This window comes from Nicotiana attenuata, unplaced genomic scaffold (assembly GCF_001879085.1).
Source record: "Nicotiana attenuata strain UT unplaced genomic scaffold, NIATTr2, whole genome shotgun sequence".
Lineage (NCBI taxonomy): Eukaryota > Viridiplantae > Streptophyta > Magnoliopsida > Solanales > Solanaceae > Nicotiana > Nicotiana attenuata.
The window spans coordinates 121234-138520 of record NW_017673053.1 but is presented as its reverse complement, the minus strand read 5'-3'; the positions used below and the strand labels follow the sequence as shown (position 1 = coordinate 138520).

At 36.9% G+C, this 17287-nt stretch overlaps 2 protein-coding genes across 4 annotated transcripts; one reads left to right on the top strand and one right to left on the bottom strand.

The window, feature by feature from the left end:
* The first annotated feature begins 6648 nt into the window (after positions 1-6648).
* LOC109215299 (calnexin homolog 1-like) lies at positions 6649-10531 on the top strand. The gene is made up of 6 exons (XM_019379333.1): positions 6649-6841; positions 6977-7046; positions 8460-9583; positions 9680-9751; positions 9833-9952; positions 10083-10531. The coding sequence occupies exons 1-6, from the start codon at positions 6749-6751 to the stop codon at positions 10221-10223; spliced, it is 1620 nt and encodes a 539-aa protein (XP_019234878.1). The 5' UTR covers positions 6649-6748; the 3' UTR covers positions 10224-10531.
* A 947-nt stretch (positions 10532-11478) lies between these two features.
* On the bottom strand, positions 11479-16774 carry LOC109215303 (glutamyl-tRNA(Gln) amidotransferase subunit A-like). Of its 3 annotated transcripts, none has more exons than XM_019379339.1 (13): positions 16667-16774; positions 15692-15768; positions 15473-15592; positions 15152-15376; positions 14772-14854; positions 14580-14680; positions 13969-14092; positions 13722-13876; positions 13156-13292; positions 12885-13055; positions 12541-12765; positions 12146-12379; positions 11479-11864 (listed from the first exon to the last, which is right to left on the bottom strand). In XM_019379339.1, the coding sequence occupies exons 2-13, from the start codon at positions 15746-15748 to the stop codon at positions 11724-11726; spliced, it is 1773 nt and encodes a 590-aa protein (XP_019234884.1). In that variant the 5' UTR covers positions 15749-15768; positions 16667-16774; the 3' UTR covers positions 11479-11723. The 3 variants fall into 3 exon arrangements, with proteins under 3 accessions (XP_019234884.1, XP_019234883.1, XP_019234885.1); XM_019379338.1 differs by having other exon boundaries at positions 15473-15587; XM_019379340.1 differs by lacking the exon at positions 15692-15768.
* Between the last annotated feature and the right edge of the window lie 513 nt (positions 16775-17287).

Here is a 17287-nt window from a genome sequence, read left to right as displayed (position 1 = left end):
ACTGTAATTTTTCGCCACCTATCCCCGCCCTCGTCCCCATTTACATTCGTTCCCCTACCCTATCCCGTATTTAGTCGTTTGCCCCTGCCCCCCCCCCCCCCCCCAATTGGCATCTCTAAGTAAACCCAGTTATGTAACAACATAAGCATTTGTTGACCAAGTATGGCGTATTGTAGTAAAATGTCAGTAGGCAGTTGCTAGCTACTTCAATATTTTAATTATACATATAGTCAAATACATAGTCACGTACACAATATCTTACTTATTCAAGTACATATTTATCAATTTATGAACGAAAAAAATACATGAATAATAAAGTAAGCAAGGAAAAGTTGGGCCTCATGATACCTAATGGCCCACTATTGGGACTAAGGGATGACCTACAATCCGCCCTGTCCCATTAAGATTCTTCAAAAATATAATTTTACCCTGCGCCGCCCCATTTACTTGTTCCCCTGCCCTTGCCCGTTTAGTGTTTGTCGTGTCCTATCCCGTCATGCCCCACCCCAATTGCCATCTTTATGTTTGTTATTCCAAGTGAGATGTTCGCTATTAAGTGAGGAAAGATAGCTAGATACATCCCGTGATTTACTTCTTTCAGGAAAACTTGTCGATCATTAAGTCTAATAAGCTTTACCAACATAGCGAACACTTATATTTTATGTAATTATTTTTTTTTTACTATGAGAAAAAGAATCTAATTGCAAAAATACGTCTTTATCTAGAATTATATCTTTAGAATCTGTGATAAAATGATCATGGGAGAGACAAAGGAGCTCGGGGAGGGAGATACTACTGGTGAAAGATGAAGATGAACAACAAAACCTATTTAATCTTTATCTGAGCGTTTGTCCAAACTGTAATACACTTGTTTTTTCGTAATTGTGATACACCTATGTGAGCTAAATAGATATATAATAATACAAGTATCAGCTTGGGAGTGACAAATAAACGTGGGGAACAAAGTCCAACAAGTCGGTTACATTAATTTAAAAATATATATATTTCGTTCTCACGTACTGAATGATAAAAGTAATTAGTGGATCAAGGTGTCCTCGTTGAATCCTTTTTTTCTTTTTCTTCCAGCCTTTGTTGAGATGGGGTTAGATCCACGTATTTCTTTCCCTTTGCAAGCAAAGAAAAAAGATTCTAAACTATCTTCAAAGTTTTCTTTCTTAAACGAAGTACTACTGCTTACGTATCACTTGTATAATACAAGGCGAAATACAAAAATACAGAAAAATAGAATACTCTCGTTGAGTATCACATTCAAGACTTTTGTGAAAATAGCACGGGTTAGTTATTTTTCGGATTGGTAATCAATAAATAGCCAGCATTTACAAAGTCATTGAAAAATAGTCACTATTTTGCTGAAACACGGAAAGTTCCAGAATAATATGCGGGATTATGGAGCTTCTACGTATAAACTTTTAGTATATTATGTTGGAACTCCAGCACATGGAAATTTCCAGCATAATATGCGGGATTATGGAGCTCTTGCGTATAAACTTCTAGCATATTAAGTTGGAACTCCAGCACATTATGAAATTCCAGCATATTATGTTGGAATCTCATATGTAAAAAGTTCGAATCCCAGCATATAATGTTGGAATATTTTCGAATTTTTAAGGGTATTTTTGTTTAGATTTTATTTTTACATAAAGAAGTGGCTGAATTTCGGTTAACTTTAAAACTGTGGCTATTTTTCAACTACCAGTTGTAAATCTGGCTATTTTAATTCCCTCCCTCCCCCCTCCCCCACCTAAATGGGGGGTCTAACAAACTGAGCTACTAGAGTTTGTTACTTTCTTGTTTCAGTTTAAAACAATTGATCTCTTGTTTCAATACTATATGTAGATTGCTATAATATTCAAATATAGCTACAAATGGTAATTTTTTAAAAACATAGCTACAAATAATAAAGGGAAAAACTTACACAAATGTCCCAAATAAGTCTTAACTTACCAACCTCTAGCCATTAGTCATAAACTTACCAAAACTAGCCAACCACATATAAAAATTGAAAAATCAAATAAATAAGGTTTTTTCTCTCAAAGAATCACATGCAAAAATCACCTTCCAATATTTTTAAGTGTGATTAGCAACACAAGACGGAAAGGAAATTTTATGGATGAGGTAGCAAATATGGTGATGAAATACAAAAAAAATATATACAATATTTCAAAAATCTAAGCAAAGAAGGAACTTTTTCAATGAGTATAGTTGAAATTCATTGAAAACATATAGATAAGTCAATATACAATTTGAGGAAGATTGGAGATGATTTGAACTGGTTTTGTATCAAAATTCGTAATTAAATCGAGTTTAAAAAATTCTTCTGCGACACATGTATCAAACATTGTATCATATATGTATCTCGCACACAGGTATACATACATATGATACACAATTGATACAAATATGATACAAATGTGATGCACAAATGATACACAACATATTATTTTTTTATGCTCTGTTTTTATTTCGAATTTTCAATTCAAACCACCTCAAAACTTCACCAAATCATCCCAAAACTGAGATTCAAGTTCCTTAAGATGTACCCAATCTATTGTAATAACACCCACTCAAAAGAAAGCAAAAATTTGAACTTTTTTTGCTACAAATAGTTAATTGGCTAATATTAGTAATATTTTATGAATTGGCCAGTTTTTGTAATGAGCTACTTATAAATGGATATAACTGGTAGTTTCCCAATAATACCATGTATATTTGTTGTGATGCGTTATTTTTTGAGAAATTTTCATAAATGATCGGAGCCAACCCTGCACTACTATTGAGTAGCGAGAGAGGGGTCGAAGCAGCTTTTACCCGATTTAAAGTCGGGATCGATTTTCACAGGGAGCTAGATATTGGAGTTGAGTGTCTATCTAATGTGGAGTTGTGTATTTTCTCCAAATTGCACTTCTACACATTTTTGGTTTTAATTATGATTCTAATTTTATAAAACTACAATGCTCAACTAAACTAAAATAAGCAAGGATTAAACTATTGTGAGTTGTTCAAATGATTAAAAGGCACTAGGGTAGTGACTTTCGCCTAGGTGGTCAATTGATGGATTCTTGAGTCTAAAGCTAGATTGACACATTTGGGGAGTATGATATAATCATTGCTCGATTCTACTCGCTCTATACCTCTCGGTAGTTCGAGTGATTTTGTCTGAATTGACTTTTTCAAGACCAATTGGGTATGCAAATTTGCACAAGCAAGTAAAGTACAAGTCGGGTATTACGATTTCTCGGTTTAACCCTTTAATTGGGCTATCAATTCTCTTGAGTACGCCCTAATTCCTTGTTGGACTAATTTTAGAGACTTAGGCTCTCTTTCTCAAGAAGAGCAAGAGTCAACTAAACACAAACTAGTGTTTGCAACCACTAATTCAGCAATAAAACATGAAATTAGCCCAAATATCAAACACCCATAGTCAATCAAGCCCTAAAATACAAGACCCATCAATTACCCACACTAGGGTTGAGCCACAACCCTAGCTGATAGGTCTAGCTACTCATAATTAGAGAGAAAAATAAAGAAATAGATGAAGATAAACTCATAATAATTAATTACTAAGAAGAACTTGAAGTTTCAATGGTAAAATTAAGCTAAAATTACTCAAAATAGCAAAATAACCCAAGTCACGAGCGCAACTCTACGTACAAAACTATCTGCTTCCCTAAAAATGGGAAAAGAATCTATTTATACTAGGCTAAAAATCTCGGACAAAAATACCCCTGCGGGGCTAATGCGAACCGCACAAAATCACATGCGGCCGCACTAAGGCCCTTGACTTGAATTTTCAGCTCTCTGAACTTGGGCAATGCGGACCGCATAAAGTCTAGTGCGGCCGCGGTGGCTTCTAGTGCGGTCCACATGAAATGGAGCGCGGACCGCATTGGGCTTCAAACTTGAAATTGGCAACTCTCTGAACCTTCTCTCTGCGGACAACACTAAATAGAGTGCGGCCGCAATGATCCCAGTGCGGACCGCACAAAACCTCGTGCGGCCGCATTGCCTTTGTGCCTGAATAGCAGCCTCTCTAAACCTCACTTGTGCGGACCACACAGAATGGTGTGCGGCCGCACTGGCCCTGTTTTGCCTGAGCTTTGTCTTGTCTTGGTACTTGTGCAAGTTTCACTCCTCTTTGAGCTGATCTTTGACACCTTGTCACCTTGTTGATCAAACCTGCAATCAAGCACAACTTGTGAGCCGTTGGGACTATTTTGTACACATTTCTAATCAAAACTTGAGCATGAAGGAGTGTAAAATGCGTCATATTCCCTAGTTATCAATAAAGCACTATCTTTTAGTAGTAATTAACCATCTATAGATACCATTTGCTATATTACGAATTATAGATACCTTTTAGGTGGTTATAAGATGTATTTGATGTATTTAAGCTATTGTATTCATGAATACAGTAGCAAAAATAGGCGTGAATCAGAAAAGTCCAGCTAATCAGTTGTTGTATTCGAGTGTATTCGATTGTATTCATGGAGTGAAACATGGGATTACACCGTTTTTAAAACGGAAAGTGAATCAATTAACATAATAGACTCCTAATATAACTCAACAAACTCAATTATAACACACAAATTTTGTATTTTCAGTTATAAAAAAGATTCTCAATCGAAAAATACCCCAAAAACATAGCAATCTTCAGAGAAATTATATAATACATCTGAATACATAAATTATATTAATTAAAAAAAACTTATGAATACATTCATGGCATATAGCGAGACAGTGAATACAATGAAATACATAGAATACATCGGGATACATTGAAATACAATGAGAAAAAAAGACAGTGAATACAATGAAATACATGGAATACAACGAGATAAAAAAAAAGACAATGAATACAATGAAATACATGAAAATACATTGAAATATATTAACAGAAAATCAAGTTGCTCAGCCCCAAACTCCATCGTCTTTGTTCAAGAACAAACCAACCGGATTATATGTCGGCAGCTACTGTTCAAGAATCAATTTAATGTTGGCGGCTGCTGTTGTTGGTGAGAATCTTGAACATAGCAATCTTCAAGAATCGGTTCATCTATTATAATGGGATGGAGACTTTGCACAAGAATCAGTTTAATGTCGGCGGCTGCTCTGAAGTGGGCTTTGCACAAATCCGGTGGAAAAGGAGGAGGAGATCGGAAATTTTAATGAGATGGGGGAAGAGAATGTGATGTATCAAAGTAGAGAGAGAAAGAAAATAGTGTAACTGATTAGCGTATTTAGCGGCTTAGGGCTAGGAGGTAACCAAAATTAAATATTTTGCTATAAACCTTAAAATGTATCTATAGAATATAAATTTTTTAAATGATATTTATTTAAAATAAATAAGATGTTAACCTTTGCTATAGAAGGTAAAAATTACTTTTTTTTTTTCATCCTCTCAAATGATGTTGATTGACATATCGTAACATGACAATATATTGGTGTATTGAGAATCGAAAAGTAGCATTAAAGCCCAACAAGGATTGCAAGATCAGTGCCCAGCCCAGATTTTTGTAAATATCGCGATTCCCAAAAATGTCATTAACGGATACTGCTACTAGGGCAAAGGCTATGAACCCGTTTGGCCATGAGTTTTGCCAAAATAACTTTGGAATTTATTTTTAAAACTCATGTTTGGCCATAAATTTTGCCCACATTTTGGCAAAATCCCAAATCCCAAAATCACCCCAATTTTTGATTTTAGGCCAAAATCCCAATACTTGAAAATTATATATATGTTTTTCCAAAATAAAGTTAGGAAATATGTTTTGAAAACGTATGTCCAAACACATTTTCATCTTCAAACCAACCTTCACCCAAATCAGACTTTTTAAAATAAATTTGGGATTTCTGGCCAAACGCTAGCTATATGTTATTTAAGGCACATCATTAGAAGAAGGAGAAAAAAAACAATCAAAAGTAACAATTACAAGGCAAGTTAGATAATAATGCAATTGAATATACAATATGTTAGGTTAAAGTTAAAGTAGTAGATCGCACGCTATAATATACTAATGAAAAAACACGTCATGAGAGAGTTCTTATTTTCTTGATTGAAGCTGAAGTTTTTGTCCATCATTATCAATTTTATAAAATTGAAGGAAATAATAACGAATTAGATCAGTTGGGATTCCAAATTCCACGTCAACTTTTGATAGTAATTCCATTTTATTTCCATTAAATATCTATCCTTATATCTTAAAGATAATTTTGCAAAAATCCATTATTGAATCTTCTAAAATTAGTATGTGCGAATGTTTTTCCTGTATCAACTTAAATTCTAAAGAAAACTTAGAGCCACAAACCAAATCGAAGTGTAAAACTTTTGCTGAGGTTAATATTGTAAATAAAATATTAAGAACATTCTTTTAATAATAAATAGAAGCATAATATGATCTATTTATACGAACAAAATTAAAATTTCTTTTATTTTTTTTTGTTCGCTGCTTGAGGCTTCTAAATTAAAATTACTTAGATCAATGACAACTTCCGATACAAAGTCCTCGGTCCAAACGACGTGGCGAATGTTAACTGGTCCAGTTCACGTGGCACAATGTAATTGGCTACAACAACTCGATGCCACATTTCTCCAGATCTAAGTATTTTAGTATTTTTTCTGGGACTCAAGATCTATTTATGCTACCATCTGAATATCTTGCTCTACAAAATTTCACTCTGTTATTCTCCGGTTTCTAGATCTAATTCTCTCTTTGCACCATATTTGGATATGGAGGAGCGGAGCCGGAGGATATGGACGCAATATGCACTGTTGCTATTGGCCGGTTGCTTCGTCGCTCAACTCTACGCCTCTTCAGATGTGGTAAGATAAAATATCTTTACTTAAGTGTATGTTACATGTTTGTTTTTACAATAGCGTATCTACTACTAGATCATATTTTGACGAATATATGTTTTGGCTGAGAATTAGTTGCTTTTTTTCTTTTGGTGATTGTAGAAATTTTACGAGTCGTTCGATGAGGCATTTGATGGGCGTTGGATTGTGTCTGAGAAAGAGGAGTATAATGGTAAGCTTTTCTGTCTGGATCTGTTAAGTATTCCTTTGGAATTTGTCTTGTGTATCTTATTTAGCATAATGGAATTTGAATTGATTAAGCATATCTTATTTAGCATAATTGTTGAAAACTCGACTTGATTAAGAAAATCATACCAAAGCTTAAAATTTGGAATTTGAACTATCGAAAGTTATGATAATGTATACAATGAAACTATAATCCGAAACGAAATATAATAATGTGACGGATGCAGTGTTCCTTTTTTTGTGTGGAGGGGTAGGGTACCATTGCTAAACTCATGTTTAAAATTGAAATGATAATTTTGAATTTCGTGGATGAATGCATTCTAGGAGGGTGACGTGGTGCATATGTTGGGTGTTAAGTCTAGTGAAATAATTCATTTTCAGTTTAATAGAATTGAGGTACCTGACGCAGCATTATGAATAGTTTCATGAATTACCGTACTGTTCTATACTACTGTCTTCTATAGTCGTCTATGTTAGCTCTTCCTACTCTGATTGACTCATCATATTTTGTAATACAGTGTTGCTTATTTCATGTTATCATTCATGAATTTGTATGTAAGATTAGTGGATTGAAGTCGCATTACAAGAAGTAATTACTGCAAATCTATGGCTACTGCATAATTACTTTTATTAGGAAGAAGAAGAATTATCCAAGGACTTGAATTCATGAAACTTCGTTTCTTCGGGAGAGACATCCTTAGGGTGGGATAATGACTTATAAATACCAAAATATCATATAGGAACTCAGAGAGAAGTATTACTAATTAATGTGTATAATGATTATATAGCTAAAAACGAATGAAGGGGCATTCAATATTTATCTTTATTGTGTTGTTTGTGACAGCATCAGTCTGTACCTAAAAAATCCAGGTAAAGAAAGCAATAAAGATGTCCCGTGCAAAAAAAAAAAAAAAAAAGAAGAAGAGAAAGCGATAAAGATGCTTTGTGTAGTCCATTAAGCATAATTTTATCATTCAAATCCATTAACTTCTTTTTTTTTTTAAAATCATAAAGCATTCAAATCCATCAATTTCTATGATGGTGTTTTAGATATTTGCCACCCCGCCAAATTTTGAACCCTGTTTTAGAGTTGAAATACTTTATGTATATGCTGCAGAGCTGTGTTCCCAGGGACAGATATGGCCCGAAATTCATTTGTTTTGAAGCAATAATAGAATTCCTTGATTCTTTTTCACATTAGCTGTAAACTAAATCTCACAGTAGAGTGTCGTATATCCATGTGCAATGTCTTTGTCTATAATGCTAAGTCAAGCCTTGATTGTTAAAATAAATTTCTTCTGCAGAGTGTTTCTTGTATCCTTGTGCGATGTCCTTATGCCTATAATGCTTCGATTGTTAAAGTTCCAAGAGTTCATATTCAGTTGTAATTGTGTCTCAGGTGTGTGGAAACATGCCAAGAGTGAAGGACATGATGACCATGGGCTTCTTGTGAGTGAGAAGGCAAGGAAATATGCTATTGTTAAGGAGCTTGATGATGTTGTCGACCTCAAAGAAGGAACTGTGGTTCTTCAATATGAAGTTCGCCTCCAGGATGGACTTGAATGTGGTGGTGCCTATCTTAAATACCTCCGGCCCCAGGAGGCAGGTTGGATTCCCAAGGAATTCAACAATGAGTCTCCCTATACTATAATGTTTGGACCAGATAAATGTGGAGCCACAAACAAGGTTCACTTCATCTTGAAACATAAGAATCCCAAGAGCGGGGAGTACATCGAGCACCACCTTAAGTTTCCACCATCTGTACCTTCTGACAAACTAACCCATGTTTACACTGCTGTGCTGAGACCGAACAATGAGTTGCTGATCTTGATTGACGGGGAAGAGAAGAAGAAGGCTAACTTTCTTTCAGAGGATGATTTTGAGCCATCTCTCATTCCTGCACAGACGATTCCAGATCCAGAAGATAAGAAGCCCGAGGACTGGGATGAGAGGGAAAAAATCCCAGACCCAGATGCTAAGAAACCAGATGATTGGGATGAGGATGCACCAATGGAGATTGAAGATGAGGAAGCTGAGAAGCCCGAGGGATGGTTGGATGACGAACCTGAAGAGATTGATGATCCTGAGGCAACAAAGCCTGAAGATTGGGTTGATGAGGAAGATGGTGAGTGGGAGGCTCCGAAAATTGATAACCCGAAGTGTGCCGAGGGCCCTGGATGTGGGGAGTGGAGAAGACCAATGAAGAGCAATCCAGCTTACAAGGGAAAATGGCATGCTCCATTGATTGACAATCCCAATTACAAGGGTATTTGGAAGCCAAGGGATATTCCAAATCCTAACTATTTCGAACTCGACAGGCCGAATTTTGAGCCTGTTGCAGCAATTGGCATTGAAATTTGGACAATGCAAGATGGTATATTGTTTGACAATATCTTGATAGCCAGTGATGAGAAAGTTGCAGAATCATACAGGAAAACTGCATGGAAGCCCAAGTTTGATGCAGAGAAAGAGAAACAGAAGGCTGAGGAAGCAACGACCTCTGGTGGGCTCAAAGGATTCCAGGTAATTGATTATACTTTCTTCACCATACATTCCATGGTTCTTGGTTTTTCTTTGTATTTCGTCACTTGACTTGAGATATATTGGAACAATCTGCAGAAAGTGGTATTTGATCTTCTCTACAAGGTGGCTGACATCCCCTTGTTGGGTGAACACAAGTCCAAAGTACTGGTGAGTGAATGACCCGGTGTTCTGATGCTGCATGTTGTTTCATTTTTGTATGTGTGGCTAATACATAGATTCGTCTTGTAGGATCTTCTTGAGAAGGCCGAGACACAGCCTAATCTCACAGTTGGTGTTGTCATTTCAATCATAGTTATCATCTTCACAGTTCTCTTGAAGCTCATCTTTGGCGGGAAGAAGCAGCAACCTGTAAGTCCGAACTCAGCCTCAGCTTTCCTCCCATCCCTTTGTCCAAAGAAATAGGAAAAGAAAGAAATATCACACCTGGTTTCATGTTTGTTGGGTATATTTGATAAAAGAAACCTACTTGCTCGTGCAGGCCAGAGCTACTGAAGAGCCTAAGAGAAGTGATGGCGCCGAGGCATCGACTTCTAACAGCCAAGGAGCTACAGAGGAGAAAGAAGAGCAGAATGAGGATGCTACCGCTGCTCCTCGTAGAAGGACGAGACGTGATAATTAGTGATGGGGGAAGAAGTAGTGAGTGCTAGAAAGACTTGCATGTTTTGAGTTAGGTGCTATGCTGTTCTTTTATTTTCCTTTACTATCTTACTTCTTCACCCTGCTTTACCTAATGGCCAAGGCCAGCAAACACTTTCCCAAAATTTTATGTTTTTTCCCTCGGAGGAGGCAATGTGTGACAATGTACAATGAGACAGATCCATATAATTAGGGTATTCTTCCATAGTTTTTGAATTAGAAGATTTTTGTTCAAGTTGCTTACATAGTTAGATTCTTTTTGTTAAGTTTATTTTAGTCCTCTTCCTGGATTTTGACTTTCTCTTTTGATGTCTTTATGATTCATTATTCATAGTCTCTCCTTTTCCTTCCAACAGCATTAAAGCAAAGCAGTAGCTACGACTGACAGAAAATTGATGACACTAGCAGCAAAATGGATTCTAGTAATCTAGTTTTTAGTTTTGTGAAATAGAGATTTATGTTATATCTTGTTTATGAATCCTCTGATTAATGTTCTTTCATCACAGTTAGGAGTGGCAAACGTGATTGTCGGGTCGGATATGGTTCGGGTCGCAAACGGTTGATGAAAAACGGATAAATTATAAGATCCGATCCATATTTAATATGGACAAGAAACGGGTTAACCTGCGGATAATATGAGTAACTATATTATTCTTGCATATGATCCCTGTTGGGAGAATTCTTAGTTTCCCTGAACCCCCAATTTGAGGCATTTCAAATGTAAAAGTTAGACAATATGATTCTTATCAATATTTGACCCGTTTTTAAAAAGCTCATTATTCAACCCATTTTTTTAGTGGATAATATGGGTGGTTAACTGTTTTCTTTTAACCATTTTACCACCCCTACTCACAATCATCCCAAGCAGTCAACCGAAGTTCATCCCAAACAGTCAACCGAGTGAACTTCGTATCCGCAATCTACAGCTAAGACCATCCATACAAGCCCGGTTTTATAATGTTAGGGAGATCTGCTCATGAATAAACATTACAAGATTGGAGAGTAGTACTTTATTTGTGTGTTTCGCAAATAACTATATTTATAAAACCAGGCCCTTCCTCTTTAATTTCTGTTGTCCAAGAAAAATAAGTACCCTTTGCTACTTGTCTACCATTAAACACTACTCATGGTAAGTTGGCACCGGTGCAACCGAGTCTGTATCCTAACATCTAAACTAACCTTCTGAATCCAAGTTCAAGACTAGACAAAATGTCAAGAGTTGCTTCAACTGTTACAAGTTAATCCAAAGTCCAAACCATCAACTATTGAAAGGTTAAACAGAATGGAACCAATATACCAGAAAGAAGGCCCCCGCCCCCGAATATCTCACCTAGCGAAACAAGTAGAAGAAATGTATTTTCTCACACTGGAACTAAGAAAAGATAATCCAACATAATACTGTATAATTATTACAACTAGTGGTATACATCTTCAAAAATTAGTTAAACGACACAAAGTGATGGCAGAAGTCCCACGGAGATGATCAATAACCACGTAGTTGTCTTGCGGGTATCATGGATGCGGGTGGGTTTGGAATCGAATCGTTTGGCCCAATATCATCAATTGGAGGACGCTGCTTATGATGATTGGTGACTGACTGATAAGCCATTGCCAGTGCTAAAGCCTGCGCATAAAAAGGAACACACACAATCAATATGGAGGTCAATAGTGTTGACAGTAAACATGGATTTAGGGCGCGTTCCTTGAGTTCAAATGAACTCATTGCTTTCTGTTCGAACGATGTTACATATACAAAGAAAAAATAAAGTGCATACACATACTAATATACTAAAACCACTCATTCTGAACACACTAACTATAGATATAGATGATTCTAGAGTTGCCGCTAGTGAGAGGTGTCCCTTACAAATCGCAAAAACATAAGAGAGAGAATTAGAGCCTTACAACATGATCATGGTCGGGAGGAGCATAAATGCCTGTAGTGATTGTTGTCCTCCTGCGAGTATCATCTGTTGGAGCATTCGGTATCCTCTTAAATCCTATTGGAACCACCACTACTGGCATACCCACAAGATTGCCCACACAAACTTTCTCCCAATCAGTTGCATCTCCAATAAACGCGTCAACTTTGAAGCTTTCTCTGATTTCCTGAATCAATTTGCTTCTAGCTCTCTGTGCCTGTGAAGTACAACTTCATTCTTTTAACGCTTAACAAAATATTTGATTCCACATACAAATATCTGTTAATGTCTGAACAAAAACTGCAAAGTGGATCAGGCTCTATCCTAAGCAAAGTGTTTTAACACCTCGAGAAATGTTTTCTAGACCAAGACATGTACCTGAATATAGTCTACAGCAGTTATTACACGGGCACGGCGAAGTTCAAGAGGCCATTGGTCTTCAGCTTCAAATTCATCATCCTTGTTTGAGCGTTGCCACTCATCAAAGTGGGACAGCATGTCAACATCCATAGTGAAGTTGACAATACCTTGAGCACTGTCAACAGTATATTTCAGATCAAACGGAACCATCTTCGCTCCCTTTGATTGAAGTACATTAACAACCTGTCATTGACATAATTAAACAGTCTAGCCCTGGCACTCACAGAGGATGAAGAAACGGATTGAATAACAGAATTAGTAATATATGGTAAAATTTCTGGTAATGAAAAGAAGCCACTTACGTCCTTGTCCGCATCCTCAAGATACCCGACAGTGAGTTTTGTGATATCAACTGAAAATGGATCAACTAACGCGATGTCTCTGGATGAAAGATCATCTGGGTCCTTTCCCCGGATGGCATCGAGAACAACAGCGCAATCTGCTGCACTTCTACAAAATGGTCCTAGTTTGTCCTAATAGAACAGCCAGATTTAAGTATCAGTGCAGCTATAATAAAAGATAAAAACATACGAAATGGAATCAAATTCTGTGTTTGTGGAAGAGATATGGTACCAAGCTTTCAGATATGCTCATAACTCCAGTACGACCAACAGCTCCAAAAGTGGGCCGCAATGCAGTAACACCACACCTAGCAGCTGGGTAGGTAATCGACCCAACAGTTTCTGAACCAATTGCAAAAGGAACTATACCTGCAACACAAAGACACCGTTGTCAAAAGAATATACTTCGCCTGCTAATACGCACACTAACACAAAGGGGCGGGAACTGCCGTTCTAAGTCTAGATGGAGGATTCCATCCACAAACACAAAGTTCATAGGCGGAATGATATTGCTGATCACCATTTACCTATTGCACATAATTCTCCTCGTTGTTGGTCATATTTGTTGAACCAATTTCAGGATTAGGCCCAGTACTTAAGATCTATTAAATTCTGTTCATTTGGATCACTGAATGACTAATTGTTAGTTCAAGTCCATTCTTTCGACCGTGCGGATAAACAAAAAGACAGAAGTAGGTACCTTAGCAGAACAAGTAATATCATATTTGCGACAATGGAGGATAGGTTCAACTCCATCAAAATACTACCTATTAGGAATAGCTTAATAACTAGATATACCTGCTGAGGTACAGGAAGCTGGCCCTGCCGATGAACCAGTAGAAAATTCTTCCATATTCCATGGATTTCTTGTTCTACCGCCAAACCAAATATCATCATATGCTAAAGAACCAGCGACTAATTTTGCAACAAGAACAGCACCAGCAGATTTCAGCCTGCATCAACCGTATCTATAAGTTATACAAACACATGCATAATATATGGTAGCTAGTGAATGCGGCCTCTACATTCATCAATTTGTCAATACCTCTTATAAACCCAAGCTTCGAGATCAAGAACTTGATCTTTGAAAGATTTGGAACCCCATGTTGTGGGGTAGTTTGGTACTGCAATAATGTCCTTCAGACCATACGGAATACCATGAAGAGGGCCTATAGAGAGCAGAATCAAATAAATGTATCTAGCCCTTTGAGCAAATTCAGAGAAAGCTAATTGTATAAGAAATTTTTCCAATTAAGATCAGAACTTGGAAAATTCATTTCCGAGAATAAAGTGAAGTGCTGGAATGTAATGGATATTACAACGACAACAGACCTACAAGTGGGGACTGGGAAGGGTAGTGTGTACGCAATAGATAGACGAGCGATTTCCGATAGATCCTCGGCTCAGGAAAAGCAAAGTCACAGTCACATCATAATCGAAAAGAAATAAAATAACGGGTAAACCACGAAAAGGAAACAGAAACACGAAGCAACAGCAAAATAACAAGAAAACTGAAGCACTGAAACAACTGGTAGTAATACGAGTGCTATACATGCGGAATGTGATGGATATTACAACTAGGTAAAATGCTAATAGCAGCAAAGGTACAGAAGAAAGGAAGAGGGCCAAGGGGGAGAGACGAAGGAGGAATGTTACCCAAATATTTGCCTTTTGAAAGCAGTTGATCAGCCTCTTTTGCTTGTTGATATGCTAATTCTTCAGTAATTGAGATAACCGATTCAAGGACAGGACCATACCTGTGAAGCTCCAGAATAGCACATCATTTTCAGAATCAAATTATTCAATAACAAACAAAGCAGATTACAGGAAGAAAAGCATTCACCATACCTTTTTAATCTGTCCAAAAATATTCCGGTTAGCTCCGCTGATGTAATTAATTTTTCCTTTAGAAGGTGCCCAAGTTCAAGAATCTGATATAACAAAATACCATGTATGAATAATAAAATAAAAATGACATACATTGGTACAACATAGTTCCTTGCTCGTCTGGTACGAGGGAAAGGGATAACCCGGGATCAAATTTGAGATGAGTTTATCCCACGTTTGGTTGGGATAGAATCACGGTATAACTAATCCCGAGATTAGTTATCCAGGAATTGTAGAGTTTCTTAAATCCGTATAATAGGGTGAGAAAACAATCCCGGGATAACTAATCTCGGAATAATTAATTACAGTATAAGTTAAAGGGACTAAGAGGGTGCACTTACACTCATAAAAGCAATATCCTCATCATTTTTTGGCCTTTGAATACCAGAGTATACAGGGTAATTGAACTTGTCTGTTCCTTGCTTTACTTCTTTCGCATTCCATACAGAATTGAAAACCAAAGGAGAAGGGTTATGTAGACCTCCATTTTCAGTAGCAACTAACTTCCTGTTGCTTCTGATTATAGGAACGTTAAAATCTTGTGCACCGTTTTGTATTTCAAGCTTCTGAAAAAGAACGGGCACTCAAACAAAATGGGCTTAGTTTCCGATGAACGACAATAGTAGTAACGGAACGTTTAAGTGATCTTATTAACGAAGTACCTTACAGTCATTGAAAAAGCCAGCGTCCAACATATCAAATCCACATTTACATACTGGAAAATTATTTTTGGCCTGTTCCAAGTGTTCCCCGCAATTTTTCGGACCCAACTTCCCACTGTCCTGATTAATGACTACAGATTATTAAACAGAAACTATAGCAACTATATAATAGAGGCAACTAACTTTATCATTGATTTAATGCAAATTTGAATGTACTACCTTGACGTAAGGTCCCGGGAATAATAACCGGGGATGCTCTGTGGTAAGAATTTGCATAACTTTCTATAAATTCTGACCTGCTTTGCAAATGTTAGTTTGAAGAAAGAGACCAGACACTAGATCTTTATTTACCTTTACACCTTCTAGTCTGCTGTTTCTATTCTTAGAGTGCTTAAATATAATTCAGTAGTGTTCCCCTGCTATGTTATCCACAAGCTACTAAATGCATAGTGGAAAATGACTGCAAGCTTGCAATGGAAATTAAACAAGAAAATCCATAGTAACTTCAAATGATAGATTGTATAATTGATGCACCCGCTACGGTGGGATGCGGCGGTCCAGGGAAGGGCGGCCAGACCACAAAGGTCTAGTGTACGCAGCTTTACCTAAGGCTGTTTCCACGGCTCGAATCCGTGAGTTGTGACCCGCTGGTCACATGGTAAACTTTACCAGTTACGCTAAGCTCCACTTCCACAAGTTAGCTACTAATGCATAGAGGAAATAATGACTTCAAGCTTGCAATGGAAATTAAACAAGAAAATCCATAGTAACTTCAAATGATAGATTGTATAATATAGGCAGCCGGTGCACCAAGCTCCGGTTATGCGGGGGCCTGGGAAGGGCCGGACCCTTGACTTACCTGCATTTCTGCATGGAGCTGTTTCCACGGCTTGAACCGTGAATCGTGACCTCCTGGTCACAATTTTACCAATTACCCCCTCCCACAAGCTACTAAATGCATAGAGGAAATAATGACTGCAAGCTTGCAATGGAAATTAGACAAGAAAATCCATAGTAACTTGAAATGATACATTGTAAATTGTAGTACTCATGAGTATATTAGCAAGTATCATTAAAATGAGTCAAAACTACTGTACCAATTTAAATAAGTAACAATACAAAAAGAAAAGCAGAAACGCATGCAATTCTTGATTAAGCAAGAGGATAATAAAGGAAGAGGAGTTGAGAGTGTACCATATTTGTGGAAAAATGCAGGCAAAACCCAATATTCTAATGGGAATAATGATGAAGAAATTGGAGTTACGTTGCTGTTTAACATAACAAAATGTAGAGACAAGAGAAACAGTCCGAGGAATGTGGTTAATGGCAAGAAAGATGGTGGCAACGTGGGTAGCAAATGAAAAATGTCACGTTAGCAGGTTGCCACGTAATTAGTCATGACGACGAGGCCCTTTGGTTCTCTGCAATAACCTTCTTTGTGTGGTTTCGTACGTCTTCTCTTGCGGTGCTTGCTACAATTTCTAAAATTTCACTTCCATTTCAATGTTTAAAGGGTGTTTGGCTAAGCTTATAAGTTGGTCAAACTGGTTAATAAGTATTTTTTGATTTATCTATGCGTTTGGTAAAATTAAAAGTGCTTATAAGTTAAATGCTTATAAGCCAAAAATAAGCCAAAAGCCATAAGTTGGTCTCCCCCAACTTATCAAATTTCAGCTTATAAGCAGTTTAAGTTTGGTCAAAATATTTACTATTTTGTCCTTAAAATACTTCTTTTTAAAACAAAACTCTTCGTATACCCAGTTCTTTAGCTGCATATTATTAATTTCAGCACTTTTATCCAAACACGTAACTGCT

Bases quoted from the DNA above. Each gene is read 5' to 3' on its own strand.
- LOC109215299 (XM_019379333.1), top strand. From the start codon at position 6,749: ATGGAGGAGCGGAGCCGGAGGATATGGACGCAATATGCACTGTTGCTA. The intron at 9,752-9,832 runs GTGAGTGAATGA...TTCGTCTTGTAG, and splicing joins AACACAAGTCCAAAGTACTG to GATCTTCTTGAGAAGGCCGA. The intron at 9,953-10,082 runs GTAAGTCCGAAC...TTGCTCGTGCAG, and splicing joins GCGGGAAGAAGCAGCAACCT to GCCAGAGCTACTGAAGAGCC.
- LOC109215303 (XM_019379338.1), bottom strand. The intron at 14,093-14,579 runs GTAACATTCCTC...TGCTCTCTATAG, and splicing joins TTCAAAAGGCAAATATTTGG to GCCCTCTTCATGGTATTCCG. The intron at 13,877-13,968 runs GTATTGACAAAT...CGGTTGATGCAG, and splicing joins GAAGCTTGGGTTTATAAGAG to GCTGAAATCTGCTGGTGCTG.